Raw genomic sequence first — 18,682 nt, forward strand, 5'->3', positions numbered from 1 at the left:
TTTTATAACCTTCTAAAATGTTAAGGAGAATAATATTTATATTATATAATAATATAATCTTAAGATAATATCTTAATGATATATTATATCAAATTTTTTTAATTAAAAAAAATATTCAAAGAATTGAAAATGGAAAAACGGTATTTATGGCGTTAATTGCTAGGTAGATTAAAATCGGTTATTGTTTCAAAATATTTAATTTCATGTTTTATTGGGCAAATAATTTATTACAATAACAACATATTATTATATATTATATAAATATTTAGACTTTGACAGTTTTGGACATAATTTAAAAGATCCTCTAAAAACTGAAATTGTAAATTGTTTTAATAATTATCATAGGTTTCAATTGATATACAAATTACAAGATAATCATAATTTCAATTAATAGTTTTAATAAAAGATTTGTTTCAACTCAAAGTATAAACAAACAAGGGCGCCGCGAGGGAGGTGCAAAGGGGTAAAATTGCTAACCCCTGGCTTTTAAAAAAAAAATTGTTATGGTATTGAAAAGATTTTTTTTTGCATAATTATCTATTAAAAACTTTGTATCCGACGAAAAAACAAAAATAACTTTGTATATATAACTTGAAAAAATATTTCTACGTATTTAATTAAAATAATTTAAACATTATTTAGAAATCAAAGTATACTATGCACGATGCACCCCCCTGACAAAATTCCTGGCGGCGCTATGTAAACAGATAAATCATTAAGATCTTAATAGTGGTTTATTGTTTACAGGTTATCACGGTTTTCTAAAATTGTAATATTCTAAAATACTTTTATACAATTTAATATTCTATAAATTTAAATTTTATTACTTAAGTTTTGTTTAAAGTAGTTAAGTATTACGAATAATTTATATTATTCATAATGGTTGTTTTTGTGTCAGAAGTCTGTGAATTTAAATTAACTTAGATTCATTAAGTGACAGGCGCGTATACTAAAACCAAATCGGTAAGAACAAAAGCAACTAGTTTATATCAATTATAGTTTATAATCAATAATCAAAGTAAAAGTACGTGCAGTACGTCCATCAAATGATTAAAATAAAATTAAAAAGTGTTTAAAATAAATTATTTAGTATGAAGTGTTGAAACTTTAAAGTTCATTAACTTTAGATAAATGTCAAAATTACATATTAAATTTATATTCTAAAAACAATTAATTATAACGACACTTCAAATGTGTTAAGAAGAGTAAAAAAGTTTACATGAACATTTAAGCGACTAAAAATATAGTTGGTCGATGGTTTGTCGTCTTGGTGACGTATTATAAACAAAGTCATTATACCGGCAAAAACGCATGAAAATATACCGTGAAAACAATATTTTCTCAAGATCAATAAATTATGAGAAGTTCATGTAAAAGACAAATCAAATACGCTTAGAAGTGTTTGTGTCACTGCCGGAGTCGAATGTACGCGTTCAAATCTTCGTTGTTAAAATATGTAAGTACTAAAATAATTAAATATTAAATCAACTAAATATAATTTAAATTAACCATATTATACTAAGATAATTATGATATAATACAATATTTTCACCATATCACGTGTCATATACGTCATATAATTTTTGTAATTTTAAGAGGTTCTGCAGGTGTTTATGATAAAATATAAAATATACATTATTACTCATACATTATTATTATATAGTAAACTTCAGTTACTAGGCTACTATTAGCTTTTTTTAATTTTTTACAAATTGTTTTTAAACTATGTAACATTTTTAAAGTAAACACAATTTGGGTATACATATATGTATAATACAGTATGATCACGATAAGTGGAAACACTCAATAACTATGTGCAGGCTTCATATATTTCAATTCTGCTTTTTCGGCTAACTAATGAACATTATTATACACATTTTCAAATAATTGGACTATTTTTTTGACACTTAACTTTGTGCATGCGCACAATAACTTTTTTTAAATGGCATGATCCATTTTTGACCACAAATTATTTTTTTTGGTATTTTTTTATGAATTTTAGTGGTTGAATTTCTTTTCTAAGTCAAAAAATGACCGAGTTACAGCAATTTGATTTTACGTTATTTGCACGGGTATAACAGATTATAAAATACTTAGTTAATAATAAAAAAATAAAAATAACTAATCCAATTTATGAAATACCTGAGGTACAAATTATTTCTGCTATTAACAGAGAATTTTTAATTCGTGTTGAATGTTGTTTACAGCACCATGGTGCACAGTTTGAACAATTTGTTAGATAAATAAAACTTGTATGAATAAAAAAATTAATATTTGTAATTTTATTTTTATTATTCATGTATTTATTATTATTAACTAAGTATTTTATAATTTGTTATACCCGTGCAAATAACGTAAAATCAAATTGCTGTAACTTGGTCATTTTTTGACTTAGAAAAGAAATTCAACCACTAAAATTCATAAAAAAATACCAAAAAAAATAATTTGTGTTCAAAAATGGATCATGCAATTAAAAAAAAAAAGTTATTGTGCGCATGCGCAAAGTTAAGTGTCAAAAAAATAGTCTAATTATTTGAAAATGTGTATAATAATGTTTATTAGTTAGCCGAAAAAGCAGAATTGAAATATATGAAGCCTGCACATAGTTATTGAGTGTTTCCACTTATCGTGATCACACTGTATATACGCATCCGGCATCCATATATCGGACATATATAAAACAATATTAAATATTAGTTTATATTATATTATTCTCATGATAAATATATTTTTCCCATTAACAAAAATATTTTCACGTTAAGTAATATTTATAATTGGTTATTAATAGTGTGTAATAAATAATAATTAATAAATGGCATGAATAAAAAAAAATTATTTACTATTTTACAAAACGTAAAATCAGCATTCACGTTTTAATTTTTGAAGTAGGGTTTTATTAATTTATTAATTAATTAACGCCAATCGGAAATTACAATGTTGTTAGTATAATATATTATACAAATTGGTATAGAAGCATTATTTTTTTCATTTAATCACTTCAGTTATTAATTTTTGTTATTATTATTTGTGAATCAGCTTATTCTTCTTATTATTTATTTAATTTTAATTTTAATAACATTTATCGTAATCAAGTTGGTAATAGAAATTACAGCATGATTAAATTATTGCATCAACAAAATGGAAATTAATGTTTACATTTTCACATAGTTCTCGATGTTCTTGTTTGGTCAGGTACCTAGGAATTAATATGTATGGGCAATTAACTAATATATTATGTTGTAGCTAAGAATATTTATATTACACATTTTAGGTGAATTCAAAATTGTTTGGTATGTCTAAAGACGTAATTAATAAATACAGTACTGATAGTCAAAAGTCCAAAACTTTGTCAAACGTTTACGCAGACAGTCATGATGAAAAAAAAATATTGTCAAAAAAAGCATGGTTACAAAAAGATTCTAATTTCAATAAAACTGAAACAGATAATAATTGTAGTACAGAAATAATTTCCCGTTCTATAAATAAGCTTTTAAAAAATGAAAAAAAATCTAGACCCACAGCGAATCCGACAAAAGTATGTTTAAAACCGGAAGTTTTACATGAATCCAAAGAACAATTTGCACAAAGAATAAAACAGGCATGGATCGATCGCGAACAGTCAAAATCGTGTATTAATATTTATTTGGCAAGAAATGTTATCGAAGACCCTTTGATGGAATCTATTGATCATGTACAAGAGTCATCAATACAAGAAGAGGAAAGGGACCCTACTCGTACCGCGTTGGAAGTACAGCTCCAGAACCATGAGGGAGAAGATGAAAATTCACCAGAAGACTCTAGTGAGGAAGAAAAACCTCTTTCAGCTGCCGCAAGAAGAGTTAGGTTTTATAAAACTGCGAAACAACAACAGAATGAAAGGCAAACTTTGGCTAGAGCAATGTCGGCGCCTTCGTCGAGGCAACAAAGCGTGAACCCTACACAAGGACTTTATTCAGGAAGTTCACGGAGAAAATCTCAAGATGTACATAGATTCCCAACCAGGAAGCTGAAATCTTGTAGGAGTAAAGCTTTCCATAAAAGCATTGATGTTGATAGCCGTCTACCGATTGCTCAAAAGTTTGGCAAAAAGAATCAAAATGTTGAAGTAGTAACGATGATGTCACTTTTAAGTCCAGTTGGCAGTGATGTAGAGGAATCGCCAACACCCGATGACGTGTCCACAAAAACGGGTAAGTTATTGTTTAAATTACTTAACTATGTAAATAATTGTAATATAATTTAACTTATTGTTTGTTATTTTATCTTTTCTTTATGTTCACTTGTACTAATTGTAAATCATCGTTTTACAGATTGTAACATTTTCTGGTTTAAAAATAAAATAAAAAATATGTATAATTAACTAATAATATTAATACATATAATAACTAACTAGAATATCATTCGATTATCTTCGAATTTGGTTGAAATGATAGAAATTTAAAACCTTATATATACAGATCGTTTGGTCCAAAAAATGTACGATATTCTAGTGTGTTATAATTTACACTTTCATTCCTTTCCAAATTGAATAAGTAGCCTAATTTATAATTTTACGTAAATTAAAATATTAGATAATAAATTTAAAAATGTAATCAAATACTTAATAATAATCAAAAATATTTATACATACATATAAAAAACAAATCCACATAAATTTAATTATTCATAAATTATATAGTGATATCCAGTATCCTATTATATCGTATACAAATAAATTATATATTAATAATTCATTTTAGATTCTGAGCGGAGAAAGGAATGTATTGATTTTGCCAGCATGTGTATTTTTTTTTTTGTGTCTTTCATCACGTTTTGGGGCAGTAAAACTGCTTCGGTTTTTGACTTCAGTGCCTCGTTCGATCATAAAGTGGATCTAGTTGGTACTTTGAGAGGTCAAAAGTAAAAAATTCATAATATCATAATTCATAATATTTTTCTAAATAATCGGGATAAACAAACTAAAAATTAAGGGGAAAACGAGAAATTTTACGCACAATCAGTTTTCGACAACATCGATTTTGGTTTTTTATGTAACTTTAATACAAATGAACATAGATACATAATATTTTCACCGAATGTTTATATAAGTATATTATATCCACCATGAAATTTTCAACTTAAGTTAAACTATTCATAGTTATTTCCAATTTTTTATCATTATTAGTTTTTTTTAAATTAGTATCGATAAAAATAGAAAAGCTTGAAAATTTAATACAAGGCTTCTAACACACTGTTACAATAGTAGTTGAAAAATATTAAAAATACATAGACACGATTTTTTTTATAAGCATTTAAAGTTCAAATTTTGACTAAATACGTAAAAAATACGGCAATGTTCAAATTAATTTATGTTAGAAATTCATAAAAAATTTCCTTTTTATCTAAGATTTGAAAATTAAATACAAGGCTCCTAACTTATTTTTACAATAGCAGTTGAAAATAAAAGAAATATATAGTCACAATTTTTTTTATAAGCATTCAAGTTTGAATTTTGACAACATACGTAAAAATCACGAAAATTTGTAAATTATTTTAAGCTAGAAATGCATAACAATTTTTCTCTTTAAATCTAAGATTTAAAAATGTTTTATAATCTATAATATATCCTAGACAGATAAACCGTCTCCGCTTAGAATCGTTTTTCGTATACTATGATATAATAGCATTGGATTCAAATGTAATTTCATCCATTACAGTAACCCACTTGTAACCTACTGTACAGCAGAGCGACATCCACAACTTACCCGCTTTTTTTTCTTTGATACGGTTTTTGATTACAAGTTTAATATTTATGCAATAAAATTAAGAATATTTATTAAATTAGTTTTCGATAGCTGGTTCGTAAATGTGTCATTATGAGCATACATCATTGTGTAATAAAAATAAGTATTTACCTTGAAATAGTTAAATTAAGAGCCACTTAAACTAAAAACATTTTTACGATATTGTTTTTTAACAGTTAATGAAAAATTATATTATATTTTTTGTGAACGGGGAGGAGAGAATCACTTTCTTCAAGTTCTCCTGCTTGGATTTACTCTTGCTTACATGAAATATATTAAATAATGTAGGTATATTAATTTTGGGAATTATAATTTTAATATTAAGCCATAAGATTTTATTATTTTGAATAAATAAGCCATTTAAGTATAATTTACTGAGGTTGAGTGTTTTTACTTTTCATTAAAATTGTTCAATTGTTTTGCTTAAAAAATAATTCTTTCCGATTTCTTAATATAGTTTAGACTCTAAACATATAGACCACGGGTTGGGCAACACTGGTTCAGAATCCAAAGTTATTCCAGCTAGAATATTTTTAAGTGTAAATTATTATTGATACGAGTTCGAGTGAAATTGTATTTAAATATTATTTATTGAACTTTGTATCCACTTGTTGTTAACAACGTTATCAACTACAAAATACAAATAAAGTTTTTGTGCTCATGTTTAAACGTTATGCTAAAACTTTTTAGTTTTTAAGCTACTTATAAAAGTTTTAAAAGAATAATTTTTACATGCATTTAATTAAATCAACTAAAACTGCGTTAATAAACACCAATGCAAACAGTAGTTAAGCGAATTCAACAAAAATTCGTAAATTAATTCGAGAAAATCGTTTTTTTAAATTTATAATAATATTATTTTATTATTTTATAGTTACATTTCCTCAATTTAATAACAGTATGCGTTATCATCAAAAATCATTTGATAGTGCAATGACATCGATTGGAAAACCAAAACTTCTCAATAACCGTGTTGGAAAATCATTGATTAAATCAAGAACAGTAGATATGACAAGGTATAATAAAAATATTTATTTTCATATAGATTTAACTTAGTGTACATAGTTATTTGTTTCAATAAAATGTAGTATAAGTGCTTAAAATGAAAATTAGATCATAAATTAAATATAAAAATATTATTTATTAATTTTAACTTAAAAACAAAATAGAAAATTGTAAATTGATGTAAAATGTTTGAACTAACCTGCCTATTTTACGTTGCAATATAATATTGATTTTATATACTCGTAGTATAATATAATAATGTAATATACATTGAGATTTTTCTCAAACAAAAACGTTACGCCTAGCTTTAGATAACCAAATTTACAATAAAGAATTGTAAGTTATATTTTACAAGGCATTCAGCTTCTATAAAATTTTTAATAATTTTGGTTTGTATTTTTCAATAAAGATATAAATATTACATTTAACTTAATATTATTTTTTTACATGAATAACCATTTTTTTTGTTTGCTAATAGATATAATGCGTTATGTATGTAAGGTTGAGTTTGAAGATATAAAAATAATTGAATAATGTTATAATTCAAATCGTGTTTGCAGAAAATAATTTGTCATGATATATGTATGTACAATGTACATATTATATTATATATTTTATCATAAGATAATATATCATATATTTGCTTCATGTCATAACGTGCATGTTTACCTTTTAATAGTATTTTATAGGTACTTTAAGAATTTTATAGATGATACACTGCTATTATATCTAGTATAACACATGGACTATGAAGATATCTTTATTTTGTAATAGTTAAAATCGCATATATTTCTTTAACGACATGACCTACATTATGAAACCTTACATATTGTATGGTCGGCATGCTATACATCCATAATTTCAATTTATTGAAAATTATCCGAGTTTCCACAATAATTTTACTGCGTGTAAACACGACAAACTATACACCTAACATATACATTATGATGTACTTATACTATATCGATGTACCTATAAATACCTATAATAACATATAAATGGGGAAAAATACGCCGAATGTGATTGTAAAATGACATACTATTATATTATGATACGTGTGTCACGTGATTATCTTACCTTGTCAGAATTACCCCATCGAAATTTTGGTAGTACTTCTGTTGTACCCCATCGTTATAGGTATATAATATTATTGTTATGTAATATTATATAGTTATTTTATCGTCGCTATACCAAAGGGACAGACGAAAGATGAAATTCGACCATGTCGTGTACGTCTCGTTTGCGTCTATAATATTGATTGTTTGAAGTAGTAAAATTAAAATACAAGGTTAACGTTTAATTTCAGGGATGATGATGAAGACGATGGGACGGTCGTAAAAGAAGTCGTAATTTCTAATCGTGACAGCGACGACGATGAAGAAATGCTGCGAGACAAGGAGATCACACAGATCGACGTCCGTTGCGATGTACTCGACGGCCAACCGATGCTGAAGTCCGACAAAGAGAAAGAATGCTGGGCTCTTTTCAAAAAAATGACGGCTAAAGGAGTGTCCGTCACTTTTGATACCGTATTGAGGTTCGGTTTGTGCCGAATATTATTCGAAAGTATATTATAATAATATATATATAGTATAATTAGTATATCACTCGTTGCTGTGCTGTTATATACGATCTATACTTGATCTATACCATATATAATATATATATGTACAGTGCACTGGTACACTTGGAATTAGCGCATCGATAGAGTATGGTCGTGGGGTTAAGGAGTGCTTAACATTTAGCACTCCCAAACTTTCGGTATCACATTTTTTTCAATTCATAAAAATATATAGCAGAGATTATGAGTGAAAAAAATGTTAAACACGCTGATCATCACTTAGAATAATTAAAAAGTAAATACCTAATGATTATCTTCATCCCGATTTAAACAAATTTATTCAAGTAGTTTACATCATTAAAATATATTATGCCAGTTACAGCCATCTGCTACGTGTAAAAAATTATTCTCGGTGATGCAAATAGTAAAACATTGGATTAAACGATAGAAGGTGCTAGGTAGGTATGAAACAAAATTGTTTTTCAAATCTTTAATCTATATGTAGGTACATCATGCGCAAGACACCTTACCACAGTTTATGATCAACTAGTATATTTACCTAATATCTTTGCAATTGTATTATATTATTAATTTTGATGTATTTTAAATTTGTTATTTAAAGGGAGCGGAAATCTTTATATTTCAGTATTCTATCCAATGAATTAGTCTAAAAATGTTACCTTAGTTGTGGGTTTGTGGCTATATATTATATCATGTAAGTAGCCTGTCCCACAATAAGTGTGCTAGTGTGCATATTATCGTATACCTATAAAATAATATACGAACGAGTCGAGTCGCAAAATTATAACTACTTTACAATAACATTACTAGAAAATTAATGTAGGTATTGTATTAATTAATATTAAACAATGTTAAATTGATTCTCCCATTGCAAATTTATTTGTCTTCATCCAATCTTCACATGGCGGAGAGTATTTTTCACATTCACATAGCTGCATAGTTAATACTGTAATGTTTCCTATTATTTAGAATAACCGTGTTTTTTACAATTTTTCAATGTGCTCGTAGCCGCAGGTCATATTGTATAGTACCTATACAATAACGAGAGTGCCAATTATAGACCTACTTGCTTATTTTACCTATATACTATATCTACGTCATAAATTTATGTATAATAGTGTCTCCCTGATGGTTTTTAATGAACTTTGTTATCGGTGTGTGTTTCAGAGGAATGTTAACACCGACTGAATATAGACTGAGAAAAAATGAACTCCTGTTATTCGGATAGACGTACGCAGTTCGCATACATTTTAAGTATCACCTACCTTCCTATATAAATATTGTATTTATATCGTTACATGCCTTCGCAGTCATGTAGCCGAGTACGAAGTTCCTATTTACATATTATATAATATTAGCTTCGACATACCGACTTGTGTCGTCGTCGTATAGGCTTATTTTTACTGTAACACAATATACGCGGTAAATAACAATATATTTATGTATTATAGCTAGGTTTAGGGCCTGCTCTGTACGGGGTAAATAGAAAACATCGAAGAACGTCGCCGTGAATATAGTATAATTATATTATGGCTGTTGCATTCGAGTTGTTATGTATTAAAATATTATTGTTAAATCGTCCGATGTTATCGTAGGCCCTCCGCCGATCAACATGATAATATTCCTAAGCAACAAACACCACCGCGGAGGCACTTAATTCAATTTCAATACATCACACCTACGCGTATCTGTTATTATTACATATTAAACTCACATTCGCGTATTGTTATATTATAATAATTTAAACATTATAGAAAATGTTATGCCAATTGTAACCATTGAACATAATATATATATATATATATATATATATATATATATACATATAATATGGTACCTAGAATGCATCGTGATGATGATGATAATAATAATAATAATGGTAGCGTTTGCCTTACCTATAGTACTACCTGTACCTACCCATACTATAGCTTATACACTACACCGGTACACCATGCAGGTTTTCGATACATAAAATGATCGGACAAATGGAGGGAGAGCAGTGAAAATAACGCAAACGGAGTCCGATGATGGTCTGGCCGACAGAAGTGGCAGAACCATACGCACGGCAAGTCGAACGACAGATTTGCGAGTTCGAGCGCGCGCGTATGTGTAGTAGAAATAATAATAATAAAATATCTGTTCGTATTCATATTGTATTGTATTGATTTTATATCCGTCGAGTTTGTCATTATTTCACGTATATTATGTCATCTAAGTGTTGTTGCATAATAATATAAGAGTATATATTTTTTTTATCGTCAATAAAACCAACGAAAAAAAAACAACCAGTTCATCAATCTTCGACGTTTTTGTGATATTCCTCTGGTAATCTATACACACACACATTATTTTAGTCGTGTTCGTCGCAGAACGGCATTGTGCGATCCATCACACAATAATTAAATAATATGTGATTTAAATAACAATAATAATAGTAATAATATGTGACGATGTGTGTCCGTGGTGTTTGATGGATACGCGATCTACGTGAGGATTTACGCTCTTTGAAATTATGACCGTTTCGTACTCGCGTCTCGTAGCCAACGGAAGTAGTTTTGGATGTTTTGGCAGTATACTTTGCAAGTGAGTAGAAAGTCTTATGGTTTATTGAAACCGATTTTTTCTCCTATTAAAAAACATATTTTACACTTGGGAACCAGACAAGCAGTATGACAATACTATTATTATTTATTATTGTAATATCGTTCCATGACAGATGCTTGCATACACGGGATAATAATTATTTTCCCCTCATTAACAGATAGATTTATAAGCTTCTACGCTACGTTTGAGTTTTGATTGTATAGTATATATAAATATGCTATGATAGAAGTAGATTATTTTGTTTTTTATTTGATTGGCTACACGAGCTTCAAACCAGCCATGGTCAATAATGTTTTTTAAATGCTTTTGTTTTCTTTTTAATTATTCAAGTACTTAGTACTTTATATTGTTTGTGGATACATAGTAAGATCGTTTTATATGATATTTTAAAATTTAAACAAAATCTCTGCACAATTTTTCTCTGGAAATAGATGGTCTATAATAATTGAATCATTATTTTTTTGAAAGTACCAACTAAATATTAAAATATATAAAAAGCCATGAGTCAATTTTTAGGTACTTACCTATATTAAATTTATTGTTATTGTCCAAAATGCAATTATTGATTCCCTAACAATTATTATTTCCATATTGAAATAATAATAAAATACCCATTATGATTACTACGTAGGTTAATATGCACCTATAGTAGTGCATCACTACGCTCTGTATTATAAAGGTTAAGTAGTATTATTTTGTTACGGATAATTTAAACATAATTGTTACGTCAAATATAATTATTATAGTAAATTCTTTGTCGATTATGTTTTTGGTGGAAATATATCTGATGGTTTCGAATAAACAAAAAAATACAAATTAATCTAAAGTAAAATTATTTCTCATTATTTCAAACTCTATATTAATAAATAATAGTTTCTGTTCTGCCTTCCAACAAATTAAAAAAAAAAATCAAAAAATGTACTCAGAAGTGGGACCATCTCCATAATTACAGACAACAAGAAGTCACTCTAGCCAGAGTGAGAATTGGACATTCTTTTCTGACCCATTAATTTTTAATCATTAAAGATCCACTACCAATATGTAATAAATGCCAAGAAAACCTAACCATTCAACACATCATTCTAAACTGTCCAGACCTTCAAAACATCCGAAATACCTTATTAATACCCAACAACTTAGAAGAAGCTCTCTATATGAAGACAACAACATAAAAATCTTAAATTTTCTCACACAAATTAACATTGTAAATAATTTTTAACTAACATGTATTCGTAATTTAAGACTATTGTAACTTTTTAATTTTAATCATTATAATGTAACTCACACAATTTAATATGTACCTACACAAGACTAATAACCTTAGTTGTTGAAGCCTCTTTTCTCTTTCAATAAAAATAATAATAATAATAATAATAACTTATAATAATGATAATTCGTGATTTTGTAAACATTATGATACAATATTGAATATACAGTATTATTAATAAAATATTCACCGAGTAGGTATCTATGATAGAACTGGTTTGTTATAGTAACTTAACATAATCTTTTTTTTATAGTTTAACGCCTTGGGCGATGATTTTGCAAATCGATCAAAATTTATATAGTTACGTGAACTTCGATTTTAGATAGTGTCCAAATAATTTTAAAAATAATTAAATTAATTTCAGTTAAATGTTGAGGTCATATTTAAAGTGTTGAATATCAAACATTATTAACTAATACTTAATTAGGTTTGAAAATTGTACATATTTTACTGGAGTAGCATTATAGGATGTGCTGTAAATACTCATTTATTATTCGTATATTGATCAAATGGCTATATTTAGTGTTAAGTTTAAAATTTGATATTTATATAGGTACCTATTTAAAACAAAACATTTTTCAATTTTATTTAATAATTGATTGTTCGTTATATTTTATTATTTCGAATAATATAGATATCACATAAAGTATTATACTTAATACTTATATAGACATATAGTTATAAAATGTTACCCATCATAGACCATATAAAGCTATCTATGAATTTCAATAACTATATTCTACACTCTACAGTACTTACTTATTTAAAAAAAATTTAACGCATCTGAGTTTTACAAAACTTAAAAATACTATGCTTATAAATTTCTAAATATATAGTATAGACATGTTCATAATATTTCCGATAGGCGATATAATTTGTAAATAATATAGTTATTATCAACATAATGTCATACAACGATAAATTATAATAAACCTGATTGCTTAAAAAACCACACTGGTCTTATAAAAATTTGCATTACAAAATTAAATGAAGTATTAACAATATTTTGAACAGTATAATTATCATTACTTTTTAATTATACCGTGGCATGGTAATTACTTCCAAGGTTCTACCTCCCAATAACTCTTTTTATATTTTTTATTACAATAAAAGGTCACAGCAGACGAAGGGGCATTTTTATTCTTGGTCACTTGGTTTTTTACCATCTTCGAACAAAACAAAAAAAATGTATTCTTCAGTGACTTTTTAATGTTTATAATTATATATTGTTTCATTACAAAGAATCGTTGTATTATTATTCAAGTGTAACAAATATTATAATATAATATGACGTATCTCCGTTAATGATCTAACGATAGATCCTTATCGTTATTACAGCACATTTTAGTCGACTCTTGGTTCAGATGTATTATTATTTATTTGTATACTTATCATGTATAATATGCTTGATGCACGTTTGTCCTCGTATACTCTGCCACAGTGCTAGGTATTTTAACAGATATAATATATATATATATATATATATTACGACGATATATTATTTTCATCGAATTATTGGACTTATAGCGGTTTTTTGCACCGTGTATAAATAATAAATAATATTTACCATAATTATTTTTAATTGAAATAATTATTATCAGTGTTAAATACCATCAAGGTCGAATTAGGAAAAACGTCTAATTCTTACGTGTACTTAGCGGTAGTTCACATATCTCATTATTATTTTAATCAAATACCCTATCTTAAACCTATATACACGTACCTACCTATTTTACAATATTCTTACATTTTTTTTTATCATTTTTATAGTTATAATTTTGATTTGTGTCATTTTTGTACAACTGATTAATATGTCCACGCATACCGAACCTACATCGGTACAGATGTATTAGATACGCATTATTGGAATCGGAAATCGTCTTGGCATTACATTTCTAGACACGTGCGCCCAAATATGTATGAACTACGCCCTTTTCGAAGCTTTTGTACGTTCTGTTGAGAACACAATGGTGTTATTGTTGAACGTGATTTACTGTTGATTTTTTTTTCCTATTTACTCGACGAGACTGGTTTGTGTCTTATGACCTACTGTAGTGTTATTAGATAAATAGACAAACAAAGTGTGTAATTAAAAAAAATAAAGCCTTCTAGTGTTACCTGTGCGTTTTAGAAATATTTGAGTCGTAAAGCAATGTACAAATTGTCCTATAAGCTATTTTTTTTTTAGTAAATTAAAAATTTAAATACTGAATTTTACCATCAAATAAGACATAACCATACTAATACCATGATTCATTTTTTGACACGTTTTCTAAATCTATGACTGATGATAAAATTTGTTTGGGTTTCACCGATTTCTTGCTTAATATAGGTACCTACATTAATTATTATTCAAAAGAATGTAAGAATAATTAAGTACGAATAAAACTGTTTTATATATATATATATAATATAATGACTATAATGTACTCGTACTTACGCGTTAGAAAATAAAAATTCTATCAAAGTATATTGATTTAAATTCATTTTAATATGATTATAGACTTGAAATACTCTAAAAATTGTTGTTTCAATATCAACTAACAACGAAATATCAAATAATGTGATACGAAATCCTATGAAAGAATTATAAAATTTTATGATGTTAACCGAATTAAACTTACAAAATTCTTTGTAGGTAGGTTTCTAAAATTCTTTGAACATGCCCATGCAAGAAAATGGAGAAATTAGTGGAATTGTACAATTATAGAATATACAGTAGCATTTTATAGCAAGCAGAAGGTTTCAATTTTGAGAAATCGTATACGAAAACATACAAACGTCCATCCAAAATTAGTATATAATTTTAATATAGTGCGACGTGAGTATCAGTTATTTTAAGTACTTCAATTATTTCACACAAAACATACATGTCCCTCAAAAAAATTGTTTAAAATTTCAAATGTTGTTATAATATGTCAAACGTTTAACGAGCAAGAATACGAATAATTATTTATTAATTCCAGTCCTAATCATAAGTTATAACTTTATAAGTATCCACATAGTGATGTGCTGCTGCAGGATTTATCGTTAGGGATTCCTTTATGGAACACAAACAAAATAGGTAAATTAATTTTCCCGTGTGTGTGTCAACTAGCCAACTGTGTAATCAGATCCATTCGTGAAATATGCGCGTACTTATTTTTTATAATATTATTTAACGATTATCATGATAATACTTTTGTTATATACCAGGCAGGTCGTCGGTATTTCTAGTAGTATATTAAATGTTTCAGTACTTCATCGCGGCCAATGGAATTTATCATGATATAAGGTATTATTATACATATTATGTACTTATATATAATATAATATAATATGTGCACGTTAAATATGTATATATTCGATGAGTACTACCTACCCATGTCTTATTGTATACCTACACCACCTATGCATGGTACGTTATAAATACATTTTGTAAATACTGCAAGGTTGTAAACAGTTATTCGTTTTTTTTTTTATTCGAATCAAACATCAACACTCATTCGCACTTAAAATACATTTCCGAGCTGTTATAAGCATTAAGCATTACACAGCGATTATTGAACTGGCTGTTTGATGAGCATCCGAAGCGTTTAGAATGTAAAAATGGTCAAAAATATAGATAAATTGAAAATAAGTATCTCTTATAAGAACATTATTCAAGACCAGATCTGTGAATTTAATTAAGACCTTTGAAATTCATTTGAAATGCAACTTATTTAAATAAAAAATAATTCATAAATAAAAATGCAAAATGCAAAACAAGTATAAATTGAATTTGTTTGTTATATAATTCAAACTTTCTGTTAAAAATGCTACGGATCAAAATTACTTATTGAATAACTATAATCATACTAAGATTGTTACCAAACAGTTAACATATTAAACCAAGTAAAAATAAAGAAGAAATATCGTAGGTATATTCTAAAATATAATTATAATATAATTCTAATATATTCTATAAAAATATCAATAAACTTCAACAACTGTATAGCTAATATGTTATACATTATTTTGTACACATTGCAAAATGTGTACGATGTATGGAGAATAAATTACATAGGCACATCGAACAAATACATTGTAGTTTGTAACAAACGTTTAAAAAAGTATATTCATATAGTTTTGTTTACATAAAAAAGTAGTTAACACTGTATAAAAAGTACCTATTGAATATTTAAATTATAAAATAACACACCTACCTTTTTTTATTTAGTTCTCTACTATTTTCAATTAAAAATATTATCTTCTTAAACATAATATAACGTATGCATTACTATGTATAGAGGTAAATTATATCAAGAAGAGTTTCATAATACAGTTATAATTTTTTTTTACAAATACATTTACAATTATAAAATAATATATAATATTACCTATTCTAAAGTAATCTTGAAAAGCAAAAAAAAAAAGTATCCATGTAATACAGTTATCGCCAGTGACAGCGATCTATCAAATCTCCTTAAAAGCAAAATCGACAACACTTCAATGTTTTTCTCGATACCTACCGCCTGACGGCTGCCATACTATAACCGAGTAAAAGTGTGACGCAATAAAAACATTTTTTTAGGTACTCAGAAATTGTACAACTTAAAATGTGTTTAACAAAGAAATTCATCATATTGTAACTTTTGCTTCATTTATATTTTGTTTTAGAAAAGAATATTGTATAAATCAATAAAAATAGCTATTTTACATACCAATATTTTTTAATTTTTTTTTTATAAATTTATTAAGGCTTCGACATCAAAGGTCTTTAGCCTGCATTAAATTAATATAAATAAGTGAACATTATAATTATTACAAGTATTTACATGTGTTTAAAATTTATGACTTATGTTTATATTATGGAGAATACATTGATTGCGTCCGTATTGTCTTCACTGAGTGCTTGATGGAGTGAGGTGGGGTTTTTGAGGATCTTGCGGGCTTCCGTGTATTTGGTGCAATTTATGATGATATTATGTTCTAGTGTTAATGTCTCATTGCAAGTGTCGCATACTGGGGCTGGTTCTTTTCTTATGAGATAAGCATGAGTTTAATGTGAGTGGCCTATTTTAGCTCGAGTAATATTTACTTCATCTCTTCGTTTGGTGTTGGGAGGATATTTTAATTTTTTAATAGATAATTTTACGTTTCTCAGTTTGTTAGAGAGGGGTAGGTTAGACCAGAATTTTTGCCATTCTTCCATTAATTTATGATGTATAATGTTGAAATTTTCGGATGAGGTTAGGATGTGGTGGCTTCATAGGCTATAGAGTCAGCTTTCTCATTTCCGGGTATCCCAATGTGAGAGGAGACCCACATGAAGCTTGTTGGTCTATTTATTTCAGATATTAGTTTCTCTGAAACCAATATTGTATAAATTGATGAGGGCGAGCTTGCTTGGTAAATCAAATTGTGTATGACTTGATAGTATATAACATAATTATATATAATATTATGATATAATCAACGATAATCTCCGACGTGTATAGGCTTAACTTTTTTTTTGTCTCGAAAATATTTTGTTTTCACGTCTCTTTCTGTTTATAATCTGACTATACACATACCTGCTGCAGGCGATTGTCTATTGCAGCCAAAATAATGAATCCTTTTTATAATGAACACAATATTTATGTATTTACCATTAACTACTCTGATGCCACTGGTAATATTTAATTCGTATATGTTACGTAAAATCACCACCAGAAATAAAATCTATTATGGTTATCCCTTCAATTATAATATACCATAACTATGTATACCAGTTTACCAGTTTCCTATCACATGTGACTTTAGAAGGTAGACATCACGTGTGTCTCGATAGAATTAAAAGGAGAACGCATGTTCTAAGGAAATCCCGGTAATCTGCATCACCTAGTAGGATATGTTCAGTATATCAGTGTAGGTATTTATTTTTATGATATAAATATATAATTTCCTATGCAACGAAGTGGATGGGCTTCGAGTAAAAATATCTCATAAGGTCGAGGTGTTCGACGTTTAGTAGAAAGAAAACCATCATGAAATACGTTAAACTACATATATACATAATATAATTGTTAATCGTATTAAATCACTAAAAATGTTAATCGATGTTTGAATTTAACTCGAGCGTTGATGTCTAGATAATAGTGTTATCGAAGTGTCGGATGATCTTGCAATGCGTGAAGATTTCACGACATATCTATTATTATATTGTTATACTATTGATGATACTTGACTTATAAGTCATATGAGATTGGATATCATTGTATGTACATCCCGTTATTCACGTTACATTACACACTCGTAAGTCGTCTCGCGGACTTGATATTTTTATCCAGCTATTGATTCGGTCGTTTTACCGAAATTGTCTCTATCGGCGTGCTGGTATAGTCGAACGGAATGTGATCAACGTTGTATACCTACAGTGGACCAGGAAATCTGAATCGTCAGCTGGAAGACTCGCGACCAGGTGAGATAAATAGCCTAGTT

At 27.5% G+C, this 18,682-nt stretch overlaps 2 protein-coding genes across 4 annotated transcripts in view; both read left to right on the plus strand.

Moving 5' to 3' along the window:
* Positions 1-816: 816 nt before the first annotated feature.
* Positions 817-10,519, plus strand: LOC107174100 (uncharacterized). 2 transcript variants are annotated; one of them, XM_015524919.2, is made up of 5 exons: positions 817-1,456; positions 3,272-4,190; positions 6,658-6,799; positions 8,095-8,354; positions 9,538-10,519. In XM_015524919.2, exons 1-5 carry the CDS (start codon positions 1,424-1,426, stop codon positions 9,546-9,548), a joined length of 1,365 nt encoding a protein of 454 aa, XP_015380405.2. In that variant the 5' UTR covers positions 817-1,423; the 3' UTR covers positions 9,549-10,519. The 2 variants fall into 2 exon arrangements, with proteins under 2 accessions (XP_015380405.2, XP_015380404.2); XM_015524918.2 differs by having other exon boundaries at positions 819-1,456; positions 8,095-8,325.
* Positions 10,419-18,682, plus strand: part of Best2 (bestrophin 2) — a 60,178-nt gene continuing 51,914 nt past the window's right edge. The window contains exon 1 of one of the 2 annotated variants that reach the window (XM_089224480.1): positions 10,419-10,953. In XM_089224480.1, coding sequence (XP_089080606.1) covers positions 10,883-10,953 — 71 coding nt within the window. In that variant the 5' untranslated portion in view covers positions 10,419-10,882. The remainder of the gene's footprint in view (positions 10,954-18,682) is intronic. The other variant, XM_089224479.1, reaches the window with a different exon arrangement.

Source organism: Diuraphis noxia, unplaced genomic scaffold (genome assembly GCF_037042655.1).
Source record: "Diuraphis noxia isolate RWA-SAM2 unplaced genomic scaffold, SU_Dnox_SAM2 contig0003, whole genome shotgun sequence".
Lineage (NCBI taxonomy): Eukaryota > Metazoa > Arthropoda > Insecta > Hemiptera > Aphididae > Diuraphis > Diuraphis noxia.

Excerpts from the sequence above, each read along its gene's own strand:
- LOC107174100 (XM_015524918.2), top strand. The coding sequence starts at position 1,424 with ATGTACGCGTTCAAATCTTCGTTGTTAAAATAT. Across the intron at positions 1,457-3,271 it reads AATCTTCGTTGTTAAAATAT|GTGAATTCAAAATTGTTTGG; the intron begins GTAAGTACTAAA and ends TACACATTTTAG. Across the intron at positions 6,800-8,094 it reads AGAACAGTAGATATGACAAG|GGATGATGATGAAGACGATG; the intron begins GTATAATAAAAA and ends GTTTAATTTCAG.